The sequence below is a fragment of the Juglans microcarpa x Juglans regia genome, chromosome 2D (genome assembly GCF_004785595.1).
Source record: "Juglans microcarpa x Juglans regia isolate MS1-56 chromosome 2D, Jm3101_v1.0, whole genome shotgun sequence".
In the NCBI taxonomy this organism is placed as follows: domain Eukaryota; kingdom Viridiplantae; phylum Streptophyta; class Magnoliopsida; order Fagales; family Juglandaceae; genus Juglans; species Juglans microcarpa x Juglans regia.
The window spans coordinates 39,316,184-39,340,833 of NC_054596.1; the positions used below are offsets into that span (position 1 = coordinate 39,316,184).

Consider the following 24,650-nt stretch of genomic DNA (forward strand, 5'->3'; position numbering starts at 1 on the left):
TGTTACCAATGCTTCATTGCTCAAGGCTGCATACTTGATGATGAGAGGGCAAAATTATATGCTAAGGTGGTGAATAAAGGTTGCTCTGTGAGGCTTGCGTTTGCAGCTGCAATATTTGGTGAATCTTCCGAAGCATTTTTCTGGCTGCAGTTGCCCCATGCTCTCAAGTATTTGATAAATAAATTAGTAAATAAGTCTCCACAGAACCCCCATGTAGCAGCATCAAATTCTGAGCTCGATGACACCGCTATACTGAAGAGGATAACATCAAAGGAGCGATCGATGCCTGGAACAAGGAAGAAGGATGCGCTTGTAAGTCCATTTATTAACTGCTAATTATTTTTAACTTAAAGAGTAGTGAGATTTTTTGTTAGGTTTCTAGCTCAATTGTTTGTTTTGGCATGTCATCTTTTAAATCCCAAACATCTGTATGAATTATTCCTTAACATTTTAAGCAATCTCATATTCTCTTACACTAATTTTTCCATCTGGTCAGAGTCACGGTCAACTTAGGTTGATGGCTTTTGAGCAAGAAGAGCTGTGGGAAACTGCTAATGAGCGTATTACATGGCATGAGAAATTAGAGGGAGAAGAGGCTATTCAGAATCGTGTACATGAGTGAGTACTCCCTAAGTTTATTATTAATATTATTATTATTTTGTATGTAACAATACCACTTCTTGTAGAAGCGCTAGGGGTGCAGTCCAAGTACACTGGGGGTATACGAAGGGGAATGTCTGGTTTAAGGAAGGTTAAGGAAACAAGAGCTAGAAAAATCTATAAAGAATTCAAAACGAGAGTTATCGTGGATTGTAGTCCACTCATACAAAGATCTAAGCATGAATGTTCTTAATTCTGTCAGTTTTTTTACAATCTTTGAAATGTTGGGCATTGCGTTCCCTCCAGATACTCCACATCAAGCACAGAGGTCCCATCCTTCTGACTTCTATACCCATGACTCCACCTCTAGCGCCTCCCCAAGCCGCTATTAATTCCAATACTTGGGAGTGGTTTGCCCTTTATGTCCTGAGAAGTTGGGAATATGACCGCCCTCAAGGCCCTATCCACTGGGTGTAGAACACAATAACATGTTCTGACCTCAAATTGTGTTCTGGTATGGATCCACTGTTCTATCTTCATGTTCACCCCTATATCTTTGTTTGAATACACAAGGTTGAGGAGTGAAGTGACGGGTTCTGGTATGGATCCACTGTTCTATCTTCATGTTCACCCCTATATCTTTGTTTGAATACACAAGGTTGAGGAGTGAAGTGACGGCATCCACTTCCCAGTCCTGCATCAATCTTACTATTATTTTTACTTGTGCCAGTTCACATTTTTTGCTGAATAAGCATTAATTTGACTTAATGCTAATACATGGTTTGCATGTTATTCCATGTTAGACCTGACCCATGCTAATACAGAATTGTGGTCCACCCAGCCCATGCGAGCCTGTCCTCAATGGGCAGGATTGGGCTCATATTTGAGGTCCAATTAAGTGGCCGGAATTATAAAATTAGGCTTATTTAAATTTTGCGCTGGGCTATGGCTAGGTGCTTAGAAACCCAGCCTGAACCAATAACAAGCACTCGAGTTTTCACCCTCCTTTTGTCAATTGAAGAAGAAAAAGAAAGTTTATTGGGCCACAATTGAAGGCAGGCCCAAGGACTTCGTTGTGAAGCAACTATATGCTTCGGGTTAGAGTCTTTAGACAGAACTTGATGGCCATTACTGGATCTAGATTTTTGCAGAAAATAAAGATCAAGAATCTTGCAACCTATTTCAACCCCTAGGGGCTGGCTCAAGTGGTAAAGGCCTTAGGCTTGGGAGTATGCTCCCCCCAGGTCTAAGGTTCAAATCCCCTTGGGTACAAACAATCTCTAGGGGCCATCGGACTGGGGGATTTTCCTCTTGAATTACCTAAAGTGCACTTGCGGAAAAATCCTTGCAGCCTCTACACCCCCGGGATTAGTCGGGATGCTGTTCCTGGACACTCGGTGCCAATAAAAAAAAAAAAAGAAGTATCTTGCAACCTCGTTGGCTATGAGGAGAAAGTATGGACTTGGTTGGTTTTTCCATAGCAAATACGTTGTGAACAACATGAGGCTGGCCAGAACCCAACTGTTTATAATCCATTGTGGGAGTTTATATTTTATCTTTCAAAACATGACCTTCTATGTATTTTTTCTCCTTCCCATAATAAAATCTTGCATATGGACTCGAATTATCTAAGCTTCCAATTAGCACTATTTAGTTGACTGGTTGGTAAGACCATGTATCTTCTGGCTAATTATCCATCACTCACAATGATATAACTATATGTTTATGTGGGTGTATGTGTCAAGGATGGATCCCATCCTCCCAAATGCTCCCCCACCCAACACACATTCCGAGCTTCCTAAATTTTTACAAGCCCCAGCTCCCTGTTTGCATGAGAATTCTTGTGACTGTATCCACTGGCTTTTCCAATTTCTCAATAACAAACTAGTGAAATCTGAAATAAAAGAGGCCATGTACTTTTACTGGCTTTGGTTATCTGCAATATAAGCAAGAGATCAAGATAAATTATCATGCGCAAGAATGGGTACTAGATTTGTTGGATCCCATTACATGTATTTCATGTTATTGACACATTAAGGTTACACCCTACCTACAAATGGTAGAATATCTAGCAGACTAGCATTGTGTGACCTCGCTTGTTTTGGTCAGGCTCCTGGACTTTACTGGTTGTGGCTTCACTTTTTTTTACAAGTGGTTGTGGCTTCACTTATAAAGAAATATTAAAATTAGTTGGGGGGATCACATCTTCTGATACCTGTACCTTTTCATGTCTTATATTCAGGCTTGTCTCAGTTGGAAACTTAGAAGCTGCAGTTAGTTTATTGCTTTCCACTCCTCCTGAGAGCTCTTACTTCTATGCAAATGCTCTACGTGCAGTTGCCCTTTCATCTGCTGTGTCAAGGTCTCTTCTTGAACTGGCAGTTAAGGTGAGTATTTTATGCATCTGTACAGTGTCAAAAGACATGGTGATTGGAACAAAAATGGTATACTTTTCCACATTTTGTTTACTTCATCACCATATTCTCAATTAGGTTGTTGCAGCCAACATGGTCAGGACTGATAGGTCACTATCTGGTACTCATCTTCTCTGTGCTGTCGGAAGGTATCAGGAAGCTTGTTCTCAGGTTAGGATCTGTCTTATATAAATGTTCTCTGATCATTTTTTGCTCGTAAAAAATTACCAGTTACAACAGTCCATTTTTCATTTCAGAAGCATGTCATTTTCCCTTCTTTTAAATTATAAAGCTTGTGGTTAGTCTTTAAGGTATTCTCATAAAACTTTGAGAGTGTTGACAGTATCTGGGAAAAATGGACATAAGAATATAGTAGGTTAATACCTCAGATGATAACGCCCTGCATCCCTGTGTACCCTAAGATTTGTCCAACTAAGTGCCTGAAATTTTGGCATGTAAGAGAAATGAGACATGTAAATTGTCAACTGATTGAACTAAATGTGCAATTCTATGAACATCATGCTTCATGACTGGGAGCTGATCCTGTTGGGCTCTGATTTCGTCAAGACAGAAAGAGTGTTGATGTCAGGAAAATATGGGATGAGGTGTTTAATAGATTGGACATAGCGTGGGGTATGCCGAAAACCGTGTTGGATGTTTTGGCTTGCTGGACCTCAATTCGAGGTATACGTCAGATCAAAGCAGCTTGGAAGATGATTCCCATCTGTATTATGTGGTGCTTGTGGCAGGAGCGCAATGAGAGAATTTTTTAAGACAGAGAGATCTATGGCGGAGCTGAAAATGTTATTTTTTAGGACTCTTTGTACTTGGGCCATTGCTGTGGACTTTAATGGCATGGATTTTCATGATTTCTTAGTTTCTAATGCTCCTACATAAATAGGGCATATTCTACTTGTAATTGACAGTTGAATGGATGAATATATACCTATTTTACCTATCAAAAAAAAAAAAATATTGAGATAATGTCTGGTGCCATTGGGTATAGGTCTATACCACCTATAATGAGAATTGATAACAAGTTGAAGGTTTCCTTGCTGCATTCATTGTAGTGTCTGGTGCAGACTGTGAAGCATCCCTGCTGGTTAAGGAAATATTCTTGCAAAAATGGAACAGGGGTGAAATTTTCATGTCAATGTGCTATGCTTTATTGTCGCTAGGCTGATTATCATAACATCTCTTAATGCAGCTACAAGATGCTGGCTGCTGGACAGATGCTGCAACTTTAGCTGCTACACATTTAAAGGGGTCTGATTATTCAAGGTTTTTCTTCTTCTTCTTGGGTTTTTTTTTTTTTTTTTAAAAAAAAAAAAAAATTGCAACTTATTCTGCTTATTGAGTTTTCGAGGTTGATCCATCTTTCATATTGCTTTTCTTTATCTTATTGGTATTTTTCCTTGCATGTTCTGTCACATGTGCCTTGTGGTAGCCAAATATGTATATTCATTTGGGGCCTTGAAAACACAAAATCAAGTTGCCTATGTAGTTTATGCATAGAATATTTCATCATACATGGGGATGGGGGAGCAAGTTTTTTTTTTTAATTGATTCCTGGCTTTTGTATCTATAAAGAAGCCTGATTTTTTGGCATAATTTTTAGTGTTTTATGGCGTAACACGTAAGCATCTCAATTGATCATTGTTTGTAGGGTAAACGACAAGTTGATTGCCCTTGCTTTTCACTGTATTATGAGGGCACTCATGACATGTGACTCATAAAATTTATTGATGACCTTGTGATGAGTTAAAGACTTTCTTCCCCCACTCGGTTCCATTTTTCCTTAAAAATAAAACATTTTAACTAATCAACTCATATCTTTTTTGCTTATAAGTGATCAGCTGTTATGCTTTTTAACGCTTAGTTATGATATATAACTATAATCAAAAGGCATAGCTATAGATCTGCAATAATGATTATAGGCATAATCATCTTTTCACGTGGAAAATCATGTCATCGTGTCAATTTTTTCTGTGATGGGGATGATGATTTACTTAATCAGTGTGATGGGGATGCGTTACATAGGTTCGGGGTTTAACTGGGTAAAAGACGTTACGGTTACATGGTCTCCAAGATTCCTCGACATAAAAAAGAATTCCTAAAACAATGTTGAAAAGTGTACTGAATAACAGCATGTTTATTAAATTTCAGTAACAGGCTTTTGGGGGTTTTCCCCTTTTGCTGACATGCTGTACTACAATTTTTGAAGGAGTTCAATTTTTAAATATGATAGTCACAGGCTCGCACGATGTGCTAGATTAATATCTTTAAGATATTTAGTTAAAACTAGTATATATGATTTTCTGGAAAATATCTTAAAATTTGTTAATGTTTTAGATTTATTTTATACCCTCTACAGCAAAGAAAAAAAAAAAAAAAAAGAGGAATCCATCTTTGTAAATCCATTTTTTTCTGCAGTATCATTAGGTAATGAAGTTAGTCAGGTCTCTATACTCACTTAGGTTCACTTTTCTCTTTAAAAGACGAGTGTTTTGAAAACTCAAAAACTGTTAATTCTAAATAAAAATAGTAACTTGATTAAATATATTGTTTTCTAATTAAGAAATTTAGTTTTGAATAAAAATGATTGATTTAATTAGATATAGTCATGTTCGTTTAATATGTTGAACTTAATTGCATACATTATTTGATTTTATTTAATAATAATACAATTGGAGGGATGATTTGGTTTCATAGGAATACTTTTCATTTAACAATAATAAAATGAGATAGTTAATGATGTGGCTTCATGAGAGCTAGGCTTATGCTTTGAGAATTATATTGTATATGGATACTCGATATAGTTACCTGTAAAAAAATTTGGATAAAGTTTAAAATTCATTTTTATTTTAAACTGTTGTTGTTGAGAGTATGGTTTGAAAACTCTATAGCCCTCTTGATTTTTTATGTGTTGTCTTTATATCCAGGGTGTTACAAAGGTGGGCTGGGCATGTTCTTCATGCTGAACACAACATTTGGAGGTATCACCATTTTTCTTCTATGACTCTCCATATATACTCATCTGACTGTTCCGAGTTTAACGTGGCCAAGTGCAGGGCTTTGATTTTGTATGTTGCAGCTGGTGCACTTCAAGAGGTATTGGTAGCACTTCGTGAGGCACAACAACCAGACACAGCTGCCATGTTCATCCTTGCTTGTCGTGAAATCCATGAAGAAATAATTGCTAATCTAGTGAATTCAGATGATGACTCAAGTTCTTTGACGAAGGATAAGCTGCGTCACTTGCCCGGTTTGGACCCAGATAATGAAGATGTTATTGCAGTAGGTGAATTTTATGGGGAATACCAGAGAAAATTGGTGCATCTGTGCATGGACTCTCAACCATTCTCTGATTGATAGGACTAGGCTTGGTTATCTGCCTCCAAGTTTCTCATCCATACAATTGTGTCTACAGAGAAAACTGGAAAATGTGTTGCCAGATGGATTCGGAATCAAAAAGATGACTTTGGGTTTGAAAGAAGGTAGTTGGCAGTGATGATATGGAGCCAACTTGAGAGGGGATTTACCAGTCATTATAGAAACCGTCTATGGTTGAATACTGAAATTTAGCTGACTGGCTCCTGTCGAAGTTGTTTGTTGTAGGCATCACGGTGAGGTTGATTGTATTGTTGTAACTGACATAAAATTTTGTCAGCAAAGAATGTTCACATTCGTTGTATGGATGGTAGGATTGTCATAGTGATGTCATTCATTTTTCTTTACAGAGAATTTCAATGTTATTACTTGATTTTGAACAAGACTATACGCTAGATCACATTCTTATTTGCAGCCAGATTCTTTTGTTGCTGAATTCGTTTGTATTTGTCCCCTGCCTCCTAATCTTCAGAGCGTTCTGACGTTATAACTATCCTATTTGTTTTTGGATAACCCTGTCTCGACGGGCGCCTGCATAACAATCGATCGTCCTTGTTGCATCTCATAACACTTATCTAGGAGCACTAACAGGCTCTCTATACCTTTTTTTTTTTCCAAAATTTAGGGTTTACATTTGAGAAAAATCTCAAATGCATCCTCTATCTGGCTTCCCAAAATAGGGTTTCGATTTCAGAATGGTACAGTGGATCCCCATATTTGGGGAGCTATTGTGTATCCCCTTTCCTCATTTTGATTCATTCACTCTTGCGTAGCTTCACTCTCACACCCTATTTGCTACCATATCTCCTTTGCGTTCCCATTTGGCGGCCCCTTCGATCGTCTTCTCTTGCAAGTGTCTCCACCTTCGACACACACACACACACACACACATTCTCTCTCTCTCTCTCTCTCTCTCTCTCTCTCTCTCTCATATGGGGATGCTTTGGATCTCTCTCCACGTTTCCATCTAGCAGCCTTTCCAATCGTATTATATCTTGCTTCTATTGGACTCGTTTACCATTCGATTGTATAGCAATGATATTGGGTCTCTAATATGGTCACCATTGGATCTCTAACTCAATTATTCTATCTTGGTTTCATTGAGCCTCTGTGCTCCTGTTTTGGGGCTTCGACAGATTTCCGTTGTCTTTGATTTCTATTGTACATATTATGTGATTTCCATTGTACGTTTCCATCTAGCAGCCTCTCCAATCGTATTATATCTTGCTTCTATTGGACTCGTTTACCATTCGATTGTATAGCAATGATATTGGGTCTCTAATATGGTCACCATTGGATCTCTAACTCAATTATTCTATCTTGGTTTCATTGAGCCTCTGTGCTCCTGTTTTGGGGCTTCGACAGATTTCCATTATCTTTGATTTCTATTGTACATATTATGTGATTTCCATTGTACAAATGCTAGGATTTCTATTGTCTTTGATTTCCATTAGTGCTCTCAGTTGTTGGTTGCTTGTTGGTTGTGATTACCATTATTCGTAGTGCTTTGTTTGGTATTCGATTAGGATTTGTTTGCCATTCGATTAGGGTTGTGATTGGTGATTTGTGCAATGTACAAACTCTGTGTTTGGCATTCGATTTGGGCTTTGATTACCATTCAATTTCCATTGATATGCACGAGCTGTTGTTGGGGCTATATTTGTAATTTGATGAGGCTATGATGATGGTAGGATTGTTGGGTGTGTGAGTGTAATATCAACAGTTATAGTGAATGCTTATCGATCAGTATGGCAAGATAACCCGAATGATAATCTTTATTGTGAAATTTTCACAAAGGCAACGGGATTTACAGCCATTCCATCGTGTCCTTTACCATGTTTGAAATTGTATCATTTTGAGCCCCCATGTTATTGAATTATAACCTATTTTGGACTTTGGTTTGTGCTTTCTTGGCTTAATTGATTTAGTATGCAAAGGGGTTTGGCCCTTGTTAGTTGATGTAGCAACTCTACCCACAAGTGTTGGCAGCTCCAAAATCATGTGCTGGAACATGTTTTTTGCATCGTTTTATCCCTTATAACCTGTTTTCCAAACCTTATTGACTAATTGGTTGGGTGTGCAAAAGGGCTTGGTCCTTATTGGTTGATGTGGCAGCCCCACCCACAAGTGTTGGTAGTCCCAAAATCATGTGTCCGAACATGTTATCTGCATTGTTTTGTGTTTTCTTGGCTCCATTAAATCATTGCAGTGCTTTGTTAGCTAGCTGGGTTTTGTTTCCCCTTTGGCTGTGATGATGACAAAGTTGAGTGGAGATAAAGAAAAATGGGTACAAACTCCATGGCAAGGTAACACCAATGGCCAATATCTATGTGAAGACTCATTATATTGGCAACTGATTGCTGCAACCATAAGTTATTATCCCTGCCTCTATGTCACAATTATTTTCCTAAGCTGATTTGCAAAATGCTTTCACCATTGATTTTAAGTTTCTAACATACCTAAATTTCTTCATCGTCTACAATTTTATAAAGATAGACTCACAAGAGTATAGAAATATGTTCTTCACGAATCTTCTAAATCAGGACCCTAACAATGATCACTCTTCCTTGAGTCAAACACAACAGAGTCCAGTGTTGGTGGAAGACTCTCCACCCCCACACCAAATAAAGGTTCTTACCACAAAAAAATCACAAAGGGGTGCCAACTTCACACAAGAGGAGGACAAACTACTTATCTCGGCATGGTTAAATAGTAACTTAAATGCAATCCAAGGGACAGTCAAAAAACACAACCAACTTTGGGAGAAAATTTTTTTATACTTCAATCAGTATAAAAAAAGTACAACGGATTGGACCATTGGGTCCTTAATGCATCAGCAGATGGCAATTCAAAAAGTGACCAATAAATTCTATGTGAAGCTAGGCCAAGTCGAAGGGTTAAATCAAAGGGACATAATCGAGCAAGATAAGGTATATCCATCCACTACTTTCAAGCTCTTGTAAATGCTGCTTTATTAAACTTTTGGATAAAAGGTGGCCCTAATAATTTTCTATTTCTTTGTATTTTGCATATTTCACAAAGCAAAGCTTATGTACCATTTACTGGAGAAAGACCAATTTTCATTCGAGCATTGTTGGTATTTGTTAAAGGACCAACCAAAATGGGTTGAGCATTACTCCAAGAATGGTCCAAAGTGAAGATCCACAATATCGCTAACCCCAAGTAGTATTTCTATTGCTTTAGAAAGAGAGGAACGAATCATATTGATGGATGTCACTGCCTTATCTGAAATACAATGCACATATTTCCAGCAACGTTAAATAGAAATTGAGGCAAAACGTAATGCAAATAAACAATGATAGTTTGTTTTGTTATGATTTTATGTAATTGATTTAATCTATCCCCATAGTTTTCACCAATAACAAGCATTGGTTAATTGTTGGAAATATGGTAAACTTGGTTTTGGATAGAAATATGGTAAACAGGTATTCATTTGAAAATATTAGCTCAAATCTTGTTGTGATAACTTTTATTAAGGAACTGAAATCGTACATGGAAATGTGAACTCCAAACTGACAATAGATAGTAAACTAGCTAGTTAATTTTGTAAATTTGGATATATAATTGTCATTTGATGATGACGTTGAACGGACTCCATAAGTTCAGTTGTAGGATTGTGCGATATTTCAGGAGGATTATCATCAACTTGTTCGCACTCAAAGTCGGGAAACCCATTATTATCTCGCTCATCTTCAATAATTATATTATGTAAAATTATGCATGCTTTCACAATATTTTTTAGATCACTAATTTTGAACATTCGAGCTAGTCCACGAACAATTGCAAGCGTTGTTAAAGGACTCCAAATGCACGTTCTATATCCTTTATTGCTAATTCATGTGCTGCTGCAAATTATTTATTCTTGTTCCCGTATGGAGATGGGATCGTCTTCATAAATGCTTACCACTATGGATAGATACCATTGACAAGGTAGTACCCCATGGTGTAGTGATTACCAATAATTGAGTAATTAATTGTAAGAGCACGCCCTTGGGTGAGCTCAGTGAAAATAAAATATCTCTCTAGTACATTGATATCATTATGAGAACTAGGTAATCCAAAAAATGCATAAAGATCATATGATGTCACCGATTCTAATATAATAGCTGGTTCACGATTGTGACCAGAGTACATACTTTTTCATGTAGCCGGACAATTTTTTGACTTTTCAATGCTTCCTAGTATCCTTAGAAATCCACATTGTTCACCAACAGCGAGCAATCAAGCAATATTATTGATATTTGGAGTCCTCAAATATTCATTAAAAAAAACACTTATGACCGCTTCCACAAACTTTTTCAAGCTCTCCATTGCGGTGTAGTGCTTTCTCTAATCCGTATGTATTATTTTATGAAATCAAAAGTTACTCCATACGCAAGTATTCTAAGTGTTGAAATCAAAAGTTACTCCATACGCAAGCATTTTAAGTGCAACGTTATCTCTTGCATGGAAGATAGACCGAGTCTTCCAACATTATCTCTACTTTGGATGAAATAGGGTTCATAAGCTTCTATCTCATGCTGAATACGAAGAAAAAGAAAACGACCCATATAAAATCTCCTTTGAAATAGATTCCAGAGATACATTGGTAATTCTGCAAAATATTCATGAAATAGTTGTTCGTGCCCTTGTATATGATCACGCCTAATGTACTTATAACGTTGACAAATACCACTACGAGTAGATGTTAATCCTCCATCTAAGGACTATCTTGAACTCATCTTTAGAATCTAAGTAATGAAACAATTTGCAAAAAAAATAATGAGTCATTTAAAGACAAAAGTGAAGAATGAGGCCAAAATAAAAATCTTCTCTCAATCTCAAATGAAATGTTGGTTGCTCCATGTCAATGAAAGAGCAGGTGCTCTTATTTATACACCAAAATATGACTGTTAAGAAAATGACAAAAAATATTACCATTAGAAGAAGGACAAAAAAGTATTATCGTTGAGAATTTAACTATTACAAAATATTAGTGTTGGAGAAGGCAAATTTTGACAAAAAATTAAATTATTCTTAAATGCATAATAATTTTGAAAATATTATCGTACCTACATTGTTTAAAATATTTACTAGAGCGTAATAGTTCAAAAAGAATGAAAAAGACAAATGAGTGAATAATCAAGATTGTAAAGTGAAGTAAGAGAAAAAAAAATTATTTTAATAAAATAGAGAAATGATAGGAAGTGAGATGTTGGATGTTTTGAAAAGATGAGTAGTTAAAATAGGGAAAGACTTTTGACTAAAATTTAGCCATCTCAATGTGGATGTTCTAACCCAAAGATCCTACAATATGGTCATCCCAATCGATACGTGCCTACCTAAGATCCGATATGCATTAAGGCTAATATCTAGTTCCTTTTAACGTTGGATTAGGCTTGATGGCTACAGTCCAATAAATGAAACTACTTGGAACCATGAGAAATCGCACTTTTAAGGTTATAAAGGGCCCTTTACGGTAAAAGAAAAGGGAAAAGACCAATTTTGAGCATGTCTGCAGAACCAGCCGAAGCGTTTGGAGAGCTCTCAGGTTCGCTGTCTTGACTTGATTCCGTAAAGGGTGATTCAGTGAGATTTTTTAAGGTGATGCAGAAAATGCTTCAGGGGGATGTTCCTTCGTAGAATCTTGGAGGTGAAAACCATCTTCATTCATTGCACGCAGCAACTACCACAGCACAGAGCTTAGCTTAAAAGGTTTTATATCCACGGATCTCTGGGTATTGCCTCCACGCCAAACTGCCTGGGTTTGCAACATTGGCAGTGACAAGTGAAAACACGGCTATCTTCTTTTCTCATTAACATTCTTTTTTGTAGTTTGCTCTTTAAATCTCTCTTTACACATATTGCCAGAAAAGAAGTCCAAAATTAAGGTCTCGCCTGGTTCCGAGACGCTACAAAGTCAAATAACTAATACAATTTGCAAAATGCAGTTCTATGAAATTATGTCCAGGTTCTCGCATTATTAAAGAGGATGGTGATGAATTAATGCACCGTTGGAAAATGACAGCTGTAAACAAGTAAAAGATTTATGTTCAAGGCAAACGGCCAATGTAAAATAATGCTTACATTGTCAAGCAATCAGTTGGAGATAAGAAACTAAAGTGAATGAACATTCTCGAACGTTAAGCTTATTTGTTTGCGGTACACTTTTAGGAAACTGAAGTGGGGCACCATAAACCAGACTGGGGTTCAGCATCTCTACAGGCAAGAATCTGATAATCTGATATCCTCCATCGACAACCTGCAGTTTTACTTGAGTTGAACCTTTTTTTTGGCAAAATATATGGCTCATCTATCTTTGCATGTATCGAATGACTCTGTATCACACCGTCCCTCTGATATATGGCTCAAGTCACCGTCCTATGACCTTTTCACACAATATATGGCTCAAGTCAACCCAGGGCATCCTTCAGCTTAAAGATCCAAGAAGCCAGAGTGTTGCACTTTATTATATCATGGCAACGAATTGAACAGGGTCATTAAGATCTCTGTCCCCATATAAAACCACCAAAGGTACTTCACTCCCTCCCTCTCCCCCACCCAATCCCTCCCCCCCCCCCCCCCCCCCCCCCCCCCCCCCCCCCCCCCCCCCCCCCCCCCCCGCGTTTATAAGACAGTCCGATTCTCAGCAACATCTCTGTCATGTATAATTTCCTTGCCAATCTATAGGAAATTCAACAAAATTTCTAAGTCCGCCAATTGATAAAAATTTGGAAAGCTTCAAGAAACCAAACTTCATCTCTAGCAACAAATACAAATACGAGATACTATGATGCATGACAGATGTAACACAGAAACCACATACCTTCAGGCTTCAAGATATCAAGAACTCAATGGAAGAATCTCCTTCGACATCGGGCAGATCCGAGCTCCTCATACTCGGATTTAGTGACACACATTGCTTCAAAATCAGGACTGGATGCCAAAAGTGATCCCCCCCGCCAGACACCTAGTATGGGACTGAACAAGCATCACAAAGTTTTAAGCCCATGGGATGCAGTAAAATGTTTGAAAACAAAATATGTAATTTACGAGGAAAATTTACTTTTCTTGAGTTGTCATCTTCACTTGGTAGTCATCAGGGACAAGAGGCCGAAGCTCCCTCTCTCTGTAATTTGATAAAGCAATAATATAAAAATTCAAGTCTGAATTTGCTTCCAAAAAATAAATTCAAGTCTAAATAAAGCTTTATTAGTAATTTTGACTATAAATCACATGTAAAAAAAATTGACTAAAATGAAATGGCAGAGTGATTAGAAGTTACAATCTCTCAGCAAATCGAGGAAATAACGTGCTTCCACCTGTTAAAATAATGCTGTCCAAACACAAAATTTAAACAGACATTGGTATTGAATTGATATATTTAACATAATTAGCATAGAGTCAGAGTTTGAAAAAAAAAACCTTTCATAGAGTATAGGGTGAAGATGAGGATGGCAAGAATTGACAGCTCGAACAATGCACTCTGCTAGCCCAGCCTGGTTCATTCCTGCATTAACGGCTTCAAGTCAGACAATTTGTAAAAGTACCTCAAAAAGGAGGCAATCGGCAGAAGTTATTAAGATTTTATTTCTCACTAGATTTAAAAACATTTCCAAAATGTTCCAAACAATTTCTTTCCAATTTTATTCCTCAAGAGGAAGCATGTAACAACTTGCGGAAACATGTAACTACCTTGATTCTAATGTTTACATCAAATTCTTCAATAAGTTCAAGGTCTTCTATACCTCCAATCCCAAGTATAATAAATGAAGAAGAATACAATTTCCCAGAAGTAAATCTAGATTTACAAGATTGGAAGATTCCCCAAACTCCAACCAAAGAATCTGCAAAACAAGCTTTTCACCATTCTCATTCTCATGTGATTACAATGTTCAAATTGTTGAACAAGTTTATGCTTTGAACAAAGAAGACGAGACAGAGCCCTTTCGTGTAAGAATCAAGGTAATTACAAACCTAGACCATGAACAGAAAAACTGACTGAAATCTTATCATACATAATTACCCAGCAATCCAACAAAAGCTAAATTCTACAAAAACAAAAACTTTGCTTCACAGATCAAACAGAAAACCCCCTAAAATATACTTCATAACTGCAGGTATTGTAAGATTATACAGACCCAGATCCGCAGGATGGAAGAGCATCTCTGGGACAAGGAAGCGCTCATTTGTCAAGTCAAACTCCTGCACAAAGTAAAGAAATATTGAAAATCAATAAAAATAGAGACGAATTGGCTGCTCCAAGGAAAGGGGTTACACCAGTACATTTTTGGTTAAATCAATTCTCTTTCGGTCCTCAGGTTTCTCTGTAACCTCAATGTGGTCCATATCCACCTTAGCTCCTAAGTTTGAAGGTGGAGCCCCATCTGTCAGCGACAGGTATCTCTGTGCTTGGTCCGGGTCCTTAACAAAGCCCTTGGTGTGCGTAACACCGTCTGGAAGCACGTAAGTGCACCTCAACAAGTTTTTCTTCCCGGGCTTCCTATACGAAATGAAAATTCAATTACTCTAAGCTACCCAATATTTCAAAAATACGGAATTTAGAAATCGGTGGAGTGCCTGAGCTAGTAATAACCTTGCGACGCCTAGGTCACGCGCGACGTCGAGGGAGACGAAGCAGAGCTTCTCTTTGACATCGTCCATCAAGAAGGTCTCGTCCATGACGTTTACGGAACGGTAGGAGACGAGCTCCTTGAGGTAATTGGTGAGGGCTTTGCCTCCGAGGTCGATACGTTTGACGGCGTAGTTGAGGGTGAAGTTCTGGAACACGGGGGCAGCGTGGGTGAAGGAGAACCCGCAGTCAACCACGAGGCTGCACTGGGCCGCACCCCTCGAGACGACGTGGCGGCGGCTGGTCTCGTAGAGGTGGGCCAGGGAGGGGGAGTCGGCGACGTAAAGTGCTGAAAAGTTGAAGTCCTCGAAGACGAGCTCGTCCGTGGCGCGTTGGATGGAGGGCAAGGCAAAGAGGGGCTCGGTCAGTAGCAGTGAGGACTGAGAGGGGCTGATATGGAGGAGGGAGTTAAAGAGGTGAGCCCAGATGTCTCGCTGGAGGTCAGGGTTGATGAGGTAGCCGCGGTCGAGGGGACGACGCACAGCGGCGGAGGTGAGGTCCAGTGGGTCTTCGGAGGAGGCGGCGATGGTAGGGGAGGGGTGGAGCCATTTCTTGGAGGAAAGGGGGCGGAGGAGGCAGTTGGGGAGGACGGTGGATGGGTCGCGTTCGCCGCCGAGACCGGCCTTGATAAGGCCACCGCCATTGTCGAGGACGACGACCACGTTCGACATGTCTCCCGGGAAGGAGTGAGAATGGGATTGGTACTGGATTTTTTGCATTTGCGTGAGTCTCGGTGTAGGGCTTTTGAAACTGAAAAAATTACTTCAAAAATCATTCCATCCTTCTAGTTTTTACGGAGTTAAGATTTTACCAAAAATAAATAAATAATTTTATATGTTAGGACAAAAACTATGATTAGATATTTTTAGAGTATTTAAGTATTTTCATCTTATATTATATAATTAAAATTATCTATATAGTAATGTGACAACTTAGACAAAATACAAAAAATTATACTATTTTTTCAAATTAAAAAAAATATATTATATTCAAATAACTTTTTAACTTTATAATATATTTTTTCAATATTTTTTCACTCATTTTTCAAAATTTAATCAAGAAAAAAATCTAGGATAAAGCCACTGTTTGCTGCATCCAAGTTGCACATATGACGTGTCAACGTAGGGAGGCACGGGAGACTAACATCACATTTTCAAAATTTTCATTTCCTCATTTCGTCTCTCTCCCCCCGCCCCCCGCGTTGAGATCACGTTAACATTTCGTCGTTAAACCCCTGCCCCCCCGCGTTTCCTTCCTTCTTCTCCCCCCACCCCCCCGAGCTCCTCTACACTGAGTAGCTTGAGTGCCTCTCCCGAAGCGACGTGAAGCCCTCTGCACTCCTCTGCACGGCGATTTCGAGTTCACAGGTGATCCTTGAGACTACTTCTTCTTCTTCTATTCTGAGATTTATTCTTCTTCTCTAAGGTTTCTTTTTCTTCTCTGTGAGTTCGACACAGTCAGATTGAAGCCCTCAATCCACTAACTTGAAGCCCTCAATCCACTAACGTGAAGCCCTCAGATCTGCAGACGTAGGTTATGTATCGTTTCTTGTAAAAAATCTTCTTCAAGTTTTTCCATGTATTACTCCTTTTTTCTGTGATTCTAGGGTTTAGTCATACATTTATTTATTTTTACATGGTTTCTAGGGTTTAGTCATACATTTCTTTTTTTTCTCTGTGTTTACAGCATCTCTTTTTTCCTCTAGGGTTTAGTTATATGAGCTGTAAATTAATAGTATTTTGTTAGAAATTATGAAATTAATGGGGTTGTTTCTGGATGATGCATATCTAGTATTAGCTACAGATTGGTGGTTGCATTCCATCCTGGCACAGTTTTAGTTTATTATTGAAGGTGGAAATAGCTAAAGCTAAAACGAATCAGATTTTAGTGGAGGGTGGTGCAATGTAACCTCTTGGGTATGTTGTAAATCTTGATTTTGGTCATGTATATATTGCTTTGAATCACGAACGTAGGCGATGGATGGTGCATCACCATGGGACTCTAGTCGGGTTTGTTCAAAACTGTGTGTGGATGGCATTACTTTGGTTCTTCCTTGGTATGGTAGAAACAGTGGATCCCCCATACTTGTTTTTATTTCTCACTTGTGGCAGTGTGGAAGAAAACAGTGTGTACAAAACAAATAGCACATTTTAAATGTATGTCTATTTATGTGGTTGGCATATGAAACTATTTAAAAAGGTAGACAGATATCAATTGGTGACAATGATTGGAGTATGATTGTGTCTTATTTATTTTTTTTGTAATCTTGGGTATGTGTTAATTTTTGGTCCTCTTAGTAGTGATTTTTTTAATCTTGGTTTGTGTTAATTTTGGTTTGGGTACTTTAATTTAATTGCATTGGGTGAAGTTTACAGCATAGGATAAGCTTGTACTGTAGTGGGTTGCGGATGAAAATCAAGTGCAGTTCGACTACTGTCAATCTGGTTTACTTTTTTTATTGAATCAGCTAATTACTGGTAAGTTTTCAAGCATATATATATATACACATGAACCTTCCTGGTCAAGTTTTCGTAGCTTTATTCATACACACATGTAGAGGACTACTACTCAACTTAGTGTCTCCTGATGAGATCAAAACTCTTGCTATATGTATGTGGTGGGAATCAAAAGAGAGAAAATGGATGTAGTTTGAAATGTAGTCTTCCACTAAATGAAAAGCTTTCTAATGCATACAGAGCCAAAATCCTATTGATGCAAATGCCCTCTCTCTCTAGATCTCTGACTCTGGTTTAGTCATGAGTGGACCGAATGGTCAATATTTTCTGAGGACAGATTTATACTCACCTTTCTTTTATTGTCTTGTGATTGTTCTTTTCCTACTCCATTTTATTTTTCTCCATTACCCAAAATTTCTTTTTGGGTATGGTTGGAGGCTTACATCACTACTTGTTCTTCTCTACTTGTACTTGTATATAGAACCATGCAAATAAATCATAATAGACGGCCAATCACATTGCACTTAATTGGACTTTCCAAGCTCAAAACTGACCCGTGCCACTTGAATATCTTCTTTTATTTATAAATAAACTACCTAGCTGATCCGAATCTATATTCTTATTGGCATCTTTATCCATTTGGGAACACTAATTTATGTTTGTTTAGTTTGATTTGATTTGCCATATCAGATAGTAAAAATGGAATCTGACCTCACCCTTCCTACCACTATTGTGTACTTAGATATAAATTTACCATCACTAACTACATCATTAACTATTGTAACTTTATACTGCTTATATCCTTTAATGGAAGCATGTCGTTATTGTCATAAATAGATTTTCCATGCAATGATACATTGTTAGGAACTTAGGTTAACTTGTACATTTGAAGTCTGTATACACTAAATACCATCTACAAATTAATGGTTAATAAAGATTGACCATGCTAAAGATTTTTTTAGTGAGCTAAAAGATTGGCATGATAATGAGCTGCTGGTGTTGGGTTATGCCAAATCAAGTTATGTTTAAATTTGATGATGGTCTTAGTTAAGAGGACATTCACTAGGCAATATTACTATGTATTCAATTGTGTAAAAGAGACAGACTGTTGTGCTCAAAGTTGTCTTTCCTTTTTTCAGAATCACGCATGGCATCTTCTCAATCATCATCTTTACTTGATGATTTTGTGATGGAGTCACCAACTTGTTGGTGTGGTTTGAAAACCAAACTAAAGACGTCCTACACTAACAAAAATCCAGGAAGGAGATTTTTTGCCTGCCCCAAGTATAATACGGTAAAAGCAACTTTATTCTTGTCATATTAAAGTAATCGATTTGCTGTTGTGGTGTACTTTTTATCATATTAATTTGGGAGTTCGTATGGTGTGCAGGGAGATGCGAGGTGTGAATTCTTCGTATGGGTGGATATATTGCAATTGCTAGAGGAGAACATGTTATTAAAAGAGAATAAGGCCAGGAAGAGGTGGGATGAGGTATTACAGCGCGAGTATGCCGTTCAAAAAAGGGAAGAAAAAGTGAGACAGATAGCAAAGAATCTGAAGAAGGAAAAGCGAAAGTTACAGTGTTTGTACTGGATTATCACTTTTGTAATAGTGTTTGCTTGGTTCGGATAATGTTAATGTAAAAAGCAAGTTGTATGTATTATATAATTTTTGAGTAGAAATAGCTTGTTCAGGAATGGTTGAAAATGGAAACCATGTTTGTAAATTGTATTTTGTTAAACCAACCTCTGTAACGAAAAGGTCTTTTGGCTATTCTATTATTGCTAATGGTGCCTATTCTCATGAAGTTTTTCAGTTTTGATTCCATTGTTACTGATGGTGCAAAGTGAACCTAACTTGACTTGCTTTCTCAGGTTAATGACAACCACACAATTGCAACACAGTTTGTATCTGATTTCATTGTTCATGCTCACAGAATAATATTGAAACATATGGAAGTGAACTAGTAAAATATAACGCTGTGTTGCAATCCATTGTACTAATTCAAACGGAATAATAATGCAAACCAAATAAACTGTATGCCAGCGATTAGTAATGTATGCCAGCGAGTACTGGCATTCTTGTGTTTCTTTATTATGACATCTGGCATTAGTAATAGAATTTCCCATCATTTGTCAATAGACATGTATGCCAGCGATTACTGGTATTGGTAGCCTGGCTCTGCTGTTGTCACAAACCATAAGATTACTCGATTCCAATTTGTGACAATAACTCCAAATATAATTCAAGTCATTAACAAATAATAGAAGTATTAGGGGTGCGACGATCACAACGAGATCAGATTCCAATTTGTGACAATAACTCCAAATATAATTCAAGTCATTAACAGATAATAAAAGTATTAGGGGTGCGACGATCACAACGAGATCAGTCTCCATCAAAGAGCAGAAGATGAGGTCTGTTCGAGGTGGAAAAGCTAACAGATCATCTTTCTTAGAAGTGCTTAAAACACAGCAGATAGAATATGTTGATCATAACACAAGACACTTATTGTACCAACAGCTATCCAACAGTGTTCACACCCAAACTGAAATAAGACGAAAAAGTAAATCAGACTCAAGCTCACCATTCAGAAGAGAAAGACTGAAGAAGTAAAGTATGAAACAATATTATACAAATCAGTATGTAAGTTTACCATAACATAATAGGATTAGACAAATAAGGAATGACAACTTGATGAAGACTAACAAGAACCTGAACATCAAAAGGTAAGCAGTTCAGAAAATATGGAAGCAAATTTCAAAAGAAAGAGATAAGGTGGGAATAAACACAGATAGAGAGGGTGGGAGAAATAGCAATTACCAGAAACCAAGTATATTACCATAACTCAACTCATAAATTATATTCCATACGTAAAAGCACCCCGTGAATCCATATATTAAAACCTAGACCTTAGCCTCCACCACTAATAGAGGAGAACACATCATTTTGTCAAAAGACTATTGCCATGAGAAATGAAATTATATCCAATCACAAATAGAGCAATTAGGATTATTTTAGAAGTAAAATATTCAAGAGCCTGAATGAGTGAATACATGATCAGATACATCTTTCCTAGACTTCTCAGTTTGGAGCTTTTTATCTTCTGCTTTTGAATTCCCAGATAGCTCCTTACTATCGTTTCCTTTAGAAAATAATCTTAATCAATAAGGAACTAACAAACTCAAAACTCAGTTGAGCAAAAAATTTCAAAGGAAAATTTTCAATAAGTACTTTCATCTTCTCAAGTCCATCCAGGTTGTTACAACAAAATGCTGGACATTTCTCGGAATGCAGCTTTAGTATTTTACATAATAAAATGATTATTACCTATATAAAAAAGGAACAGCATGTGGACAGTGCTTACGTACTGCAACTGATTATAAGTCATAATCAAGGATTGGCTAGACACATACTTGTCAAAAAAAAAAAAAAAAAAGGATTGGCTAGACACATACTGATTGGAGAAGCACATCATTTAATTGAAAGAAAACTAAAACCACAAGAAGAAGCTCCTACAAGAAATCACCTGATCTGCTCCACATCTCGTAATCAGATTTTTCATCTAAGCCTTCCATATGAGGCACGCGTGAGATAATGTAATGTATGTTCTGGAGGAAAACCTCCATGCTGCAAGAAAAGTATACTTTTATCCAATAAATTCAATAGCTATACAACAGTAACATTAGTGTACTAGGAACCTATATATTTTCTACAAGAAGAATATCTGATTCCAAAAGAACTTCACACAAAAGCAAATTAATCTGCATTCAAGAATTCAGATCGTAAACAAGATCATACCATCCAAAATAACTCATAAAAGAAAAGAAAAAATGTATATACCTTTTGTTAAAGATGCAGATTTCTACCTCACTATATAAGAATCATCATTGGTGCATACTTTACACAAAGCTGTGTTGGGTTCAAAGTGTTGCGCATTCTGCATAAGAACATCTCCAACTTTAATCAAGCATAAGGTTCAAAGAGATAGATGATTTGGCAGCCTCTCGAAACCTGCAAGAAAATTATTGGAAGATCAAGCACACAAAATACAACTTTAACAAGAAAATTATTTGAATTTGCTCTTCAAATATATCACTTCTAGCATCAATGTTTCTAACCCACTATTAAAGGGCTCCTGATCTTCCGTCTGCAATTAAAATAACACTTGCCTTGATTTGGCAGGGTACCATTGAAGCCATTGTTGCTTATATCCAGCGTGTTCAAGTTTCTTAGCCCAACTTATGCTACATTCCAAATTAAATATATAGAAAAATAGGTTGCAAATATATCTGTCCAATAATATATGGTACTAGAAAAAGTATGAAATTGTAAATGCCCTTATTTGATAATAGATAAGAGATAAGAGACTTACCTTGGGCTGGAAAGTAACCATCCAGCCCATTCCAAGTAATATTTAAATTCTTGTGCAAAGTGATAGCACCCAAAGATTGTAGTATACTATGGTTTGCAAAGAAGTTATAACCAAGGTTTAAACTTTCCAGATTCATATAAAAACCAAGGCAGTTATAAAAAACAGCCATTGCTGCCTTCCACCAGCAAAAAAAAGTGATGATTACAAAGCAAAAAAAGCCATTGCTGCCTTCAACAGAATCATGTGGATTTCTCACTCAATCTCCCATTCAATTTAATGACAAGAACTTTTGACAATGAAGCAATGGAAAAAACACCATTCAAGGAGCTATCAAAAGAGAGATCACTAACCAGTGCAAGCCTTAGGTAATTTAATATGATATTTTCCTCAGTTGCATCATAATCAACCTCCAAAACTTTGTAGTAGTCCTCCAAAACTTGTTGGCTCATGGTACCAAAACACCTTTGATCTCCAAGAGGTACAAAAAATTACCCGTTGCATCTCCACAAAAAACCTTACCATTGGCATACACCAATGGATACAACTAACTACTACCTTCCCCTCTCAAAGAGATACAAAAGTTACACCGGAAACAACCACACAAACTACACCCAACCCTCTCTATTTGGAACAAAAAAGACACACTTTCATATACACAAACTACCACCCAACCCTCTAAAAGACACAAAAACAGCAACTCAATTACGGTGGCAGATCTGAGAAATACAATTGGCATACAATGTTAGAGGATATAAAGCCAAATCAATGAGAAATACAAGTATCTAAAAAGAAGACTTTAGAGAAAAATCAACAGAGCCAATCATGCAAAATAATACTAAACGGGGAAAAAAATGCGAGATAATTAGAATGAGCTACGGCCCCCAGAGTCAAGTTACTCCCCGAACTCCCAACTTCCAGCTTCTCCTTAAAAAAATAGAAAGATTGCATCATTTTCAAAAGGGACATCATATTTTCCTCTTTAACTACAACATACCCTCTCCAAGAGCTTCAAAAAATGTGGCTTCTCATCACCATGGGATTACAAGTGTGCATCGAGATGGTGACACATCTGAAATAAAACAATCGTAGGGTTACAAGTGTGCATCATGATGTCAAACATGGTTGTCAGTTATTGAAAAGACACAATTAACCTCTGGAGTTGATTGTGTAAGAATGTTGTTTTGTGTTTCAACATCAACCCCATCATCAAATTGGTGTTGTTCAGATCCCGGTGTCTCACCCAATTGTGTTTCATCTACCAAGATTTTCCTGGAAGTCTGAGGTCCAAAACATAAATAGACACATATTAGAGTCATAATACTAACTTAAAACAATGCAAAATTAGACAAGCAAATACCGGTTTCTTTCTCTTTGTTGCCAACTTTTCAACTGGTGGAACCTTCCTCTTACTTGGGGGTCTCCCTTTCCCTCGAACCACGTTGGGGCTTAGTATCTTCTTACCCTTATCCAAGACGAGATTTGCTTTGGCCTTCGTTTGTTCATATGCTGACTCTAGTGTTGAACCTTCACATTTTGTCTCAAACTCATCAACAACACGCAAGAAAGCACTGATTTTTTCATTATCAGAGGATATTTTGGTCGCTAATTTCGAACATCTTTTAAGCACCCGCTCATAATTCCGTGCGTCTGCTCTGTCCCGCTGGTCATCGTAACTACTTCTGACTAATGTGTATGTCCTCTTTAAGTCCTTTCTCCAACGATCCAACACATATACATCTGGCAGCACATTAATCTTTTTGAACTGGCAAACTCTAAGTGCATGCCTACATAGAATCCCCCTCATCTGAAACAATGCACACGTGCATTTGACCTCCACCTCCTCTTCGTTATAGTAAACACAGAAATGGAGTGTTTTGATGTGGTCATCAGTAGATATTTCATCACTCACTTGGTATTTTAAAATGCACCCTTCTGTGCTTACCAACGAACAATTACAACACATTAGGCCCAGCAACTCTCTTTGTACCTCTTTGAACTTTGCATTTGTATATAACCTTTGAAACTGCTTCTCAATATTAAAATGGGACACGCAGGGAATAGTTTGGTTGTTAGAATTGAAATCAGCCATTGTCTCTAACTCCACCTTCTTTCTAAGAGCATTATCAAATTGGTCGATAAATTCCTTCAACGTGGTACCGGAATGGACATACCCGTCGAAAAATGCATTCATGCTTTCCGACCTTTGTGTTGTGCTCATTCCAGCACAGAATACACTTTTTAAGTAAGCTGTAACCCAAAAAGACCTTTCCTCATATAAGGATTGAAGCCATTTATTGCCGTGGAGATCATACTTTGCAATTACTTGACCCCAGCTCTCCTCAAATTCATTGCTGGTATGTGAGTCATATAATGCAGTCTGAAGGTCAGTCTTCAACCCCGCATTGAATTGCGCATGAGATCCTAGTTTCTCTGGAAGTTTGCGCATTATATGCCATAAACAATATCTGTGACGAGTTTCAGGGAATACAATGGCAATAGCACTCTTCATTGCCCGATCTTGGTCAGTTATCATGGCTTTGGGCGCCCGACCATTCATACAATCCAACCACATTCGGAACAACCACACAAAAGTTTCAGTGTCCTCGTTTGAAATCAATCCCGCTCCTAATAATATGGACTGACCATGATGATTAACACCAACGAATGGCGCAAAAGGCATCCCGTACCTATTTGTTAGGTACGTTGTATCAAATGTTACTACGTCTCCGAAATACTCATACGCCGCTCGACTCCGAGCATCAGCCCAAAATACATTCCGTAA

General features: G+C 37.6%; 3 protein-coding genes and 1 long non-coding RNA gene across 5 annotated transcripts in view; 1 reads left to right on the forward strand and 3 right to left on the reverse strand.

Moving 5' to 3' along the window:
* Positions 1–6,787, forward strand: part of LOC121251257 (WD repeat-containing protein 11-like) — a 41,044-nt gene extending 34,257 nt beyond the window's left edge. Inside the window, 7 exon segments of the mRNA XM_041150617.1 lie at positions 26–312; positions 497–618; positions 2,843–2,987; positions 3,093–3,185; positions 4,222–4,295; positions 5,957–6,010; positions 6,086–6,787. Coding sequence (XP_041006551.1) covers positions 26–312; positions 497–618; positions 2,843–2,987; positions 3,093–3,185; positions 4,222–4,295; positions 5,957–6,010; positions 6,086–6,386 — 1,076 coding nt within the window. The 3' untranslated portion in view covers positions 6,387–6,787.
* Positions 6,788–12,822: 6,035 nt separating this feature from the next.
* LOC121250599 (actin-related protein 6) lies at positions 12,823–15,893 on the reverse strand. The gene is made up of 9 exons (XM_041149750.1): positions 15,001–15,893; positions 14,691–14,907; positions 14,546–14,609; positions 13,830–13,914; positions 13,690–13,740; positions 13,471–13,533; positions 13,231–13,385; positions 13,005–13,088; positions 12,823–12,945 (listed from the first exon to the last, which is right to left on the reverse strand). Exons 1-7 carry the CDS (start codon positions 15,753–15,755, stop codon positions 13,256–13,258), a joined length of 1,365 nt encoding a protein of 454 aa, XP_041005684.1. The 5' UTR covers positions 15,756–15,893; the 3' UTR covers positions 12,823–12,945; positions 13,005–13,088; positions 13,231–13,255.
* A 4,715-nt stretch (positions 15,894–20,608) lies between these two features.
* On the reverse strand, positions 20,609–21,176 carry LOC121248043. Its single transcript, XR_005937387.1, has 2 exons — positions 21,023–21,176; positions 20,609–20,638 (listed from the first exon to the last, which is right to left on the reverse strand). It is a non-coding gene; the product is annotated as an uncharacterized LOC121248043 (long non-coding RNA).
* A 1,285-nt stretch (positions 21,177–22,461) lies between these two features.
* Positions 22,462–24,070, reverse strand: LOC121248768 (protein FAR-RED ELONGATED HYPOCOTYL 3-like). 2 transcript variants are annotated; one of them, XM_041147323.1, is made up of 4 exons: positions 23,226–24,070; positions 23,020–23,145; positions 22,863–22,937; positions 22,462–22,584 (listed from the first exon to the last, which is right to left on the reverse strand). In XM_041147323.1, the coding sequence occupies exons 1-3, from the start codon at positions 24,057–24,059 to the stop codon at positions 22,908–22,910; spliced, it is 990 nt and encodes a 329-aa protein (XP_041003257.1). In that variant the 5' UTR covers positions 24,060–24,070; the 3' UTR covers positions 22,462–22,584; positions 22,863–22,907. The 2 variants fall into 2 exon arrangements, with proteins under 2 accessions (XP_041003257.1, XP_041003256.1); XM_041147322.1 differs by having other exon boundaries at positions 22,462–22,792.
* Between the last annotated feature and the right edge of the window lie 580 nt (positions 24,071–24,650).

What these genes read in the sequence shown, in the direction of transcription:
- LOC121250599 (XM_041149750.1), bottom strand. Translation starts at nt 15,755, where the DNA reads ATGCAAAAAATCCAGTACCAATCCCATTCTCACTCCTTCCCGGGAGAC. An exon ending in CTTCCATCCTGCGGATCTGG is followed by an intron (nt 13,915 to 14,545) that starts GTCTGTATAATC and finishes CCGTTAATGCAG; the next exon opens with GAATGAACCAGGCTGGGCTA. An exon ending in AAGATGACAACTCAAGAAAA is followed by an intron (nt 13,386 to 13,470) that starts GTAAATTTTCCT and finishes ATGCTTGTTCAG; the next exon opens with TCCCATACTAGGTGTCTGGC.
- LOC121248768 (XM_041147323.1), bottom strand. Translation starts at nt 24,059, where the DNA reads ATGAATGCATTTTTCGACGGGTATGTCCATTCCGGTACCACGTTGAAG. An exon ending in CAACAAAGAGAAAGAAACCG is followed by an intron (nt 23,146 to 23,225) that starts GTATTTGCTTGT and finishes TTTGGACCTCAG; the next exon opens with ACTTCCAGGAAAATCTTGGT. An exon ending in TTACACAATCAACTCCAGAG is followed by an intron (nt 22,938 to 23,019) that starts GTTAATTGTGTC and finishes GTTTTATTTCAG; the next exon opens with ATGTGTCACCATCTCGATGC.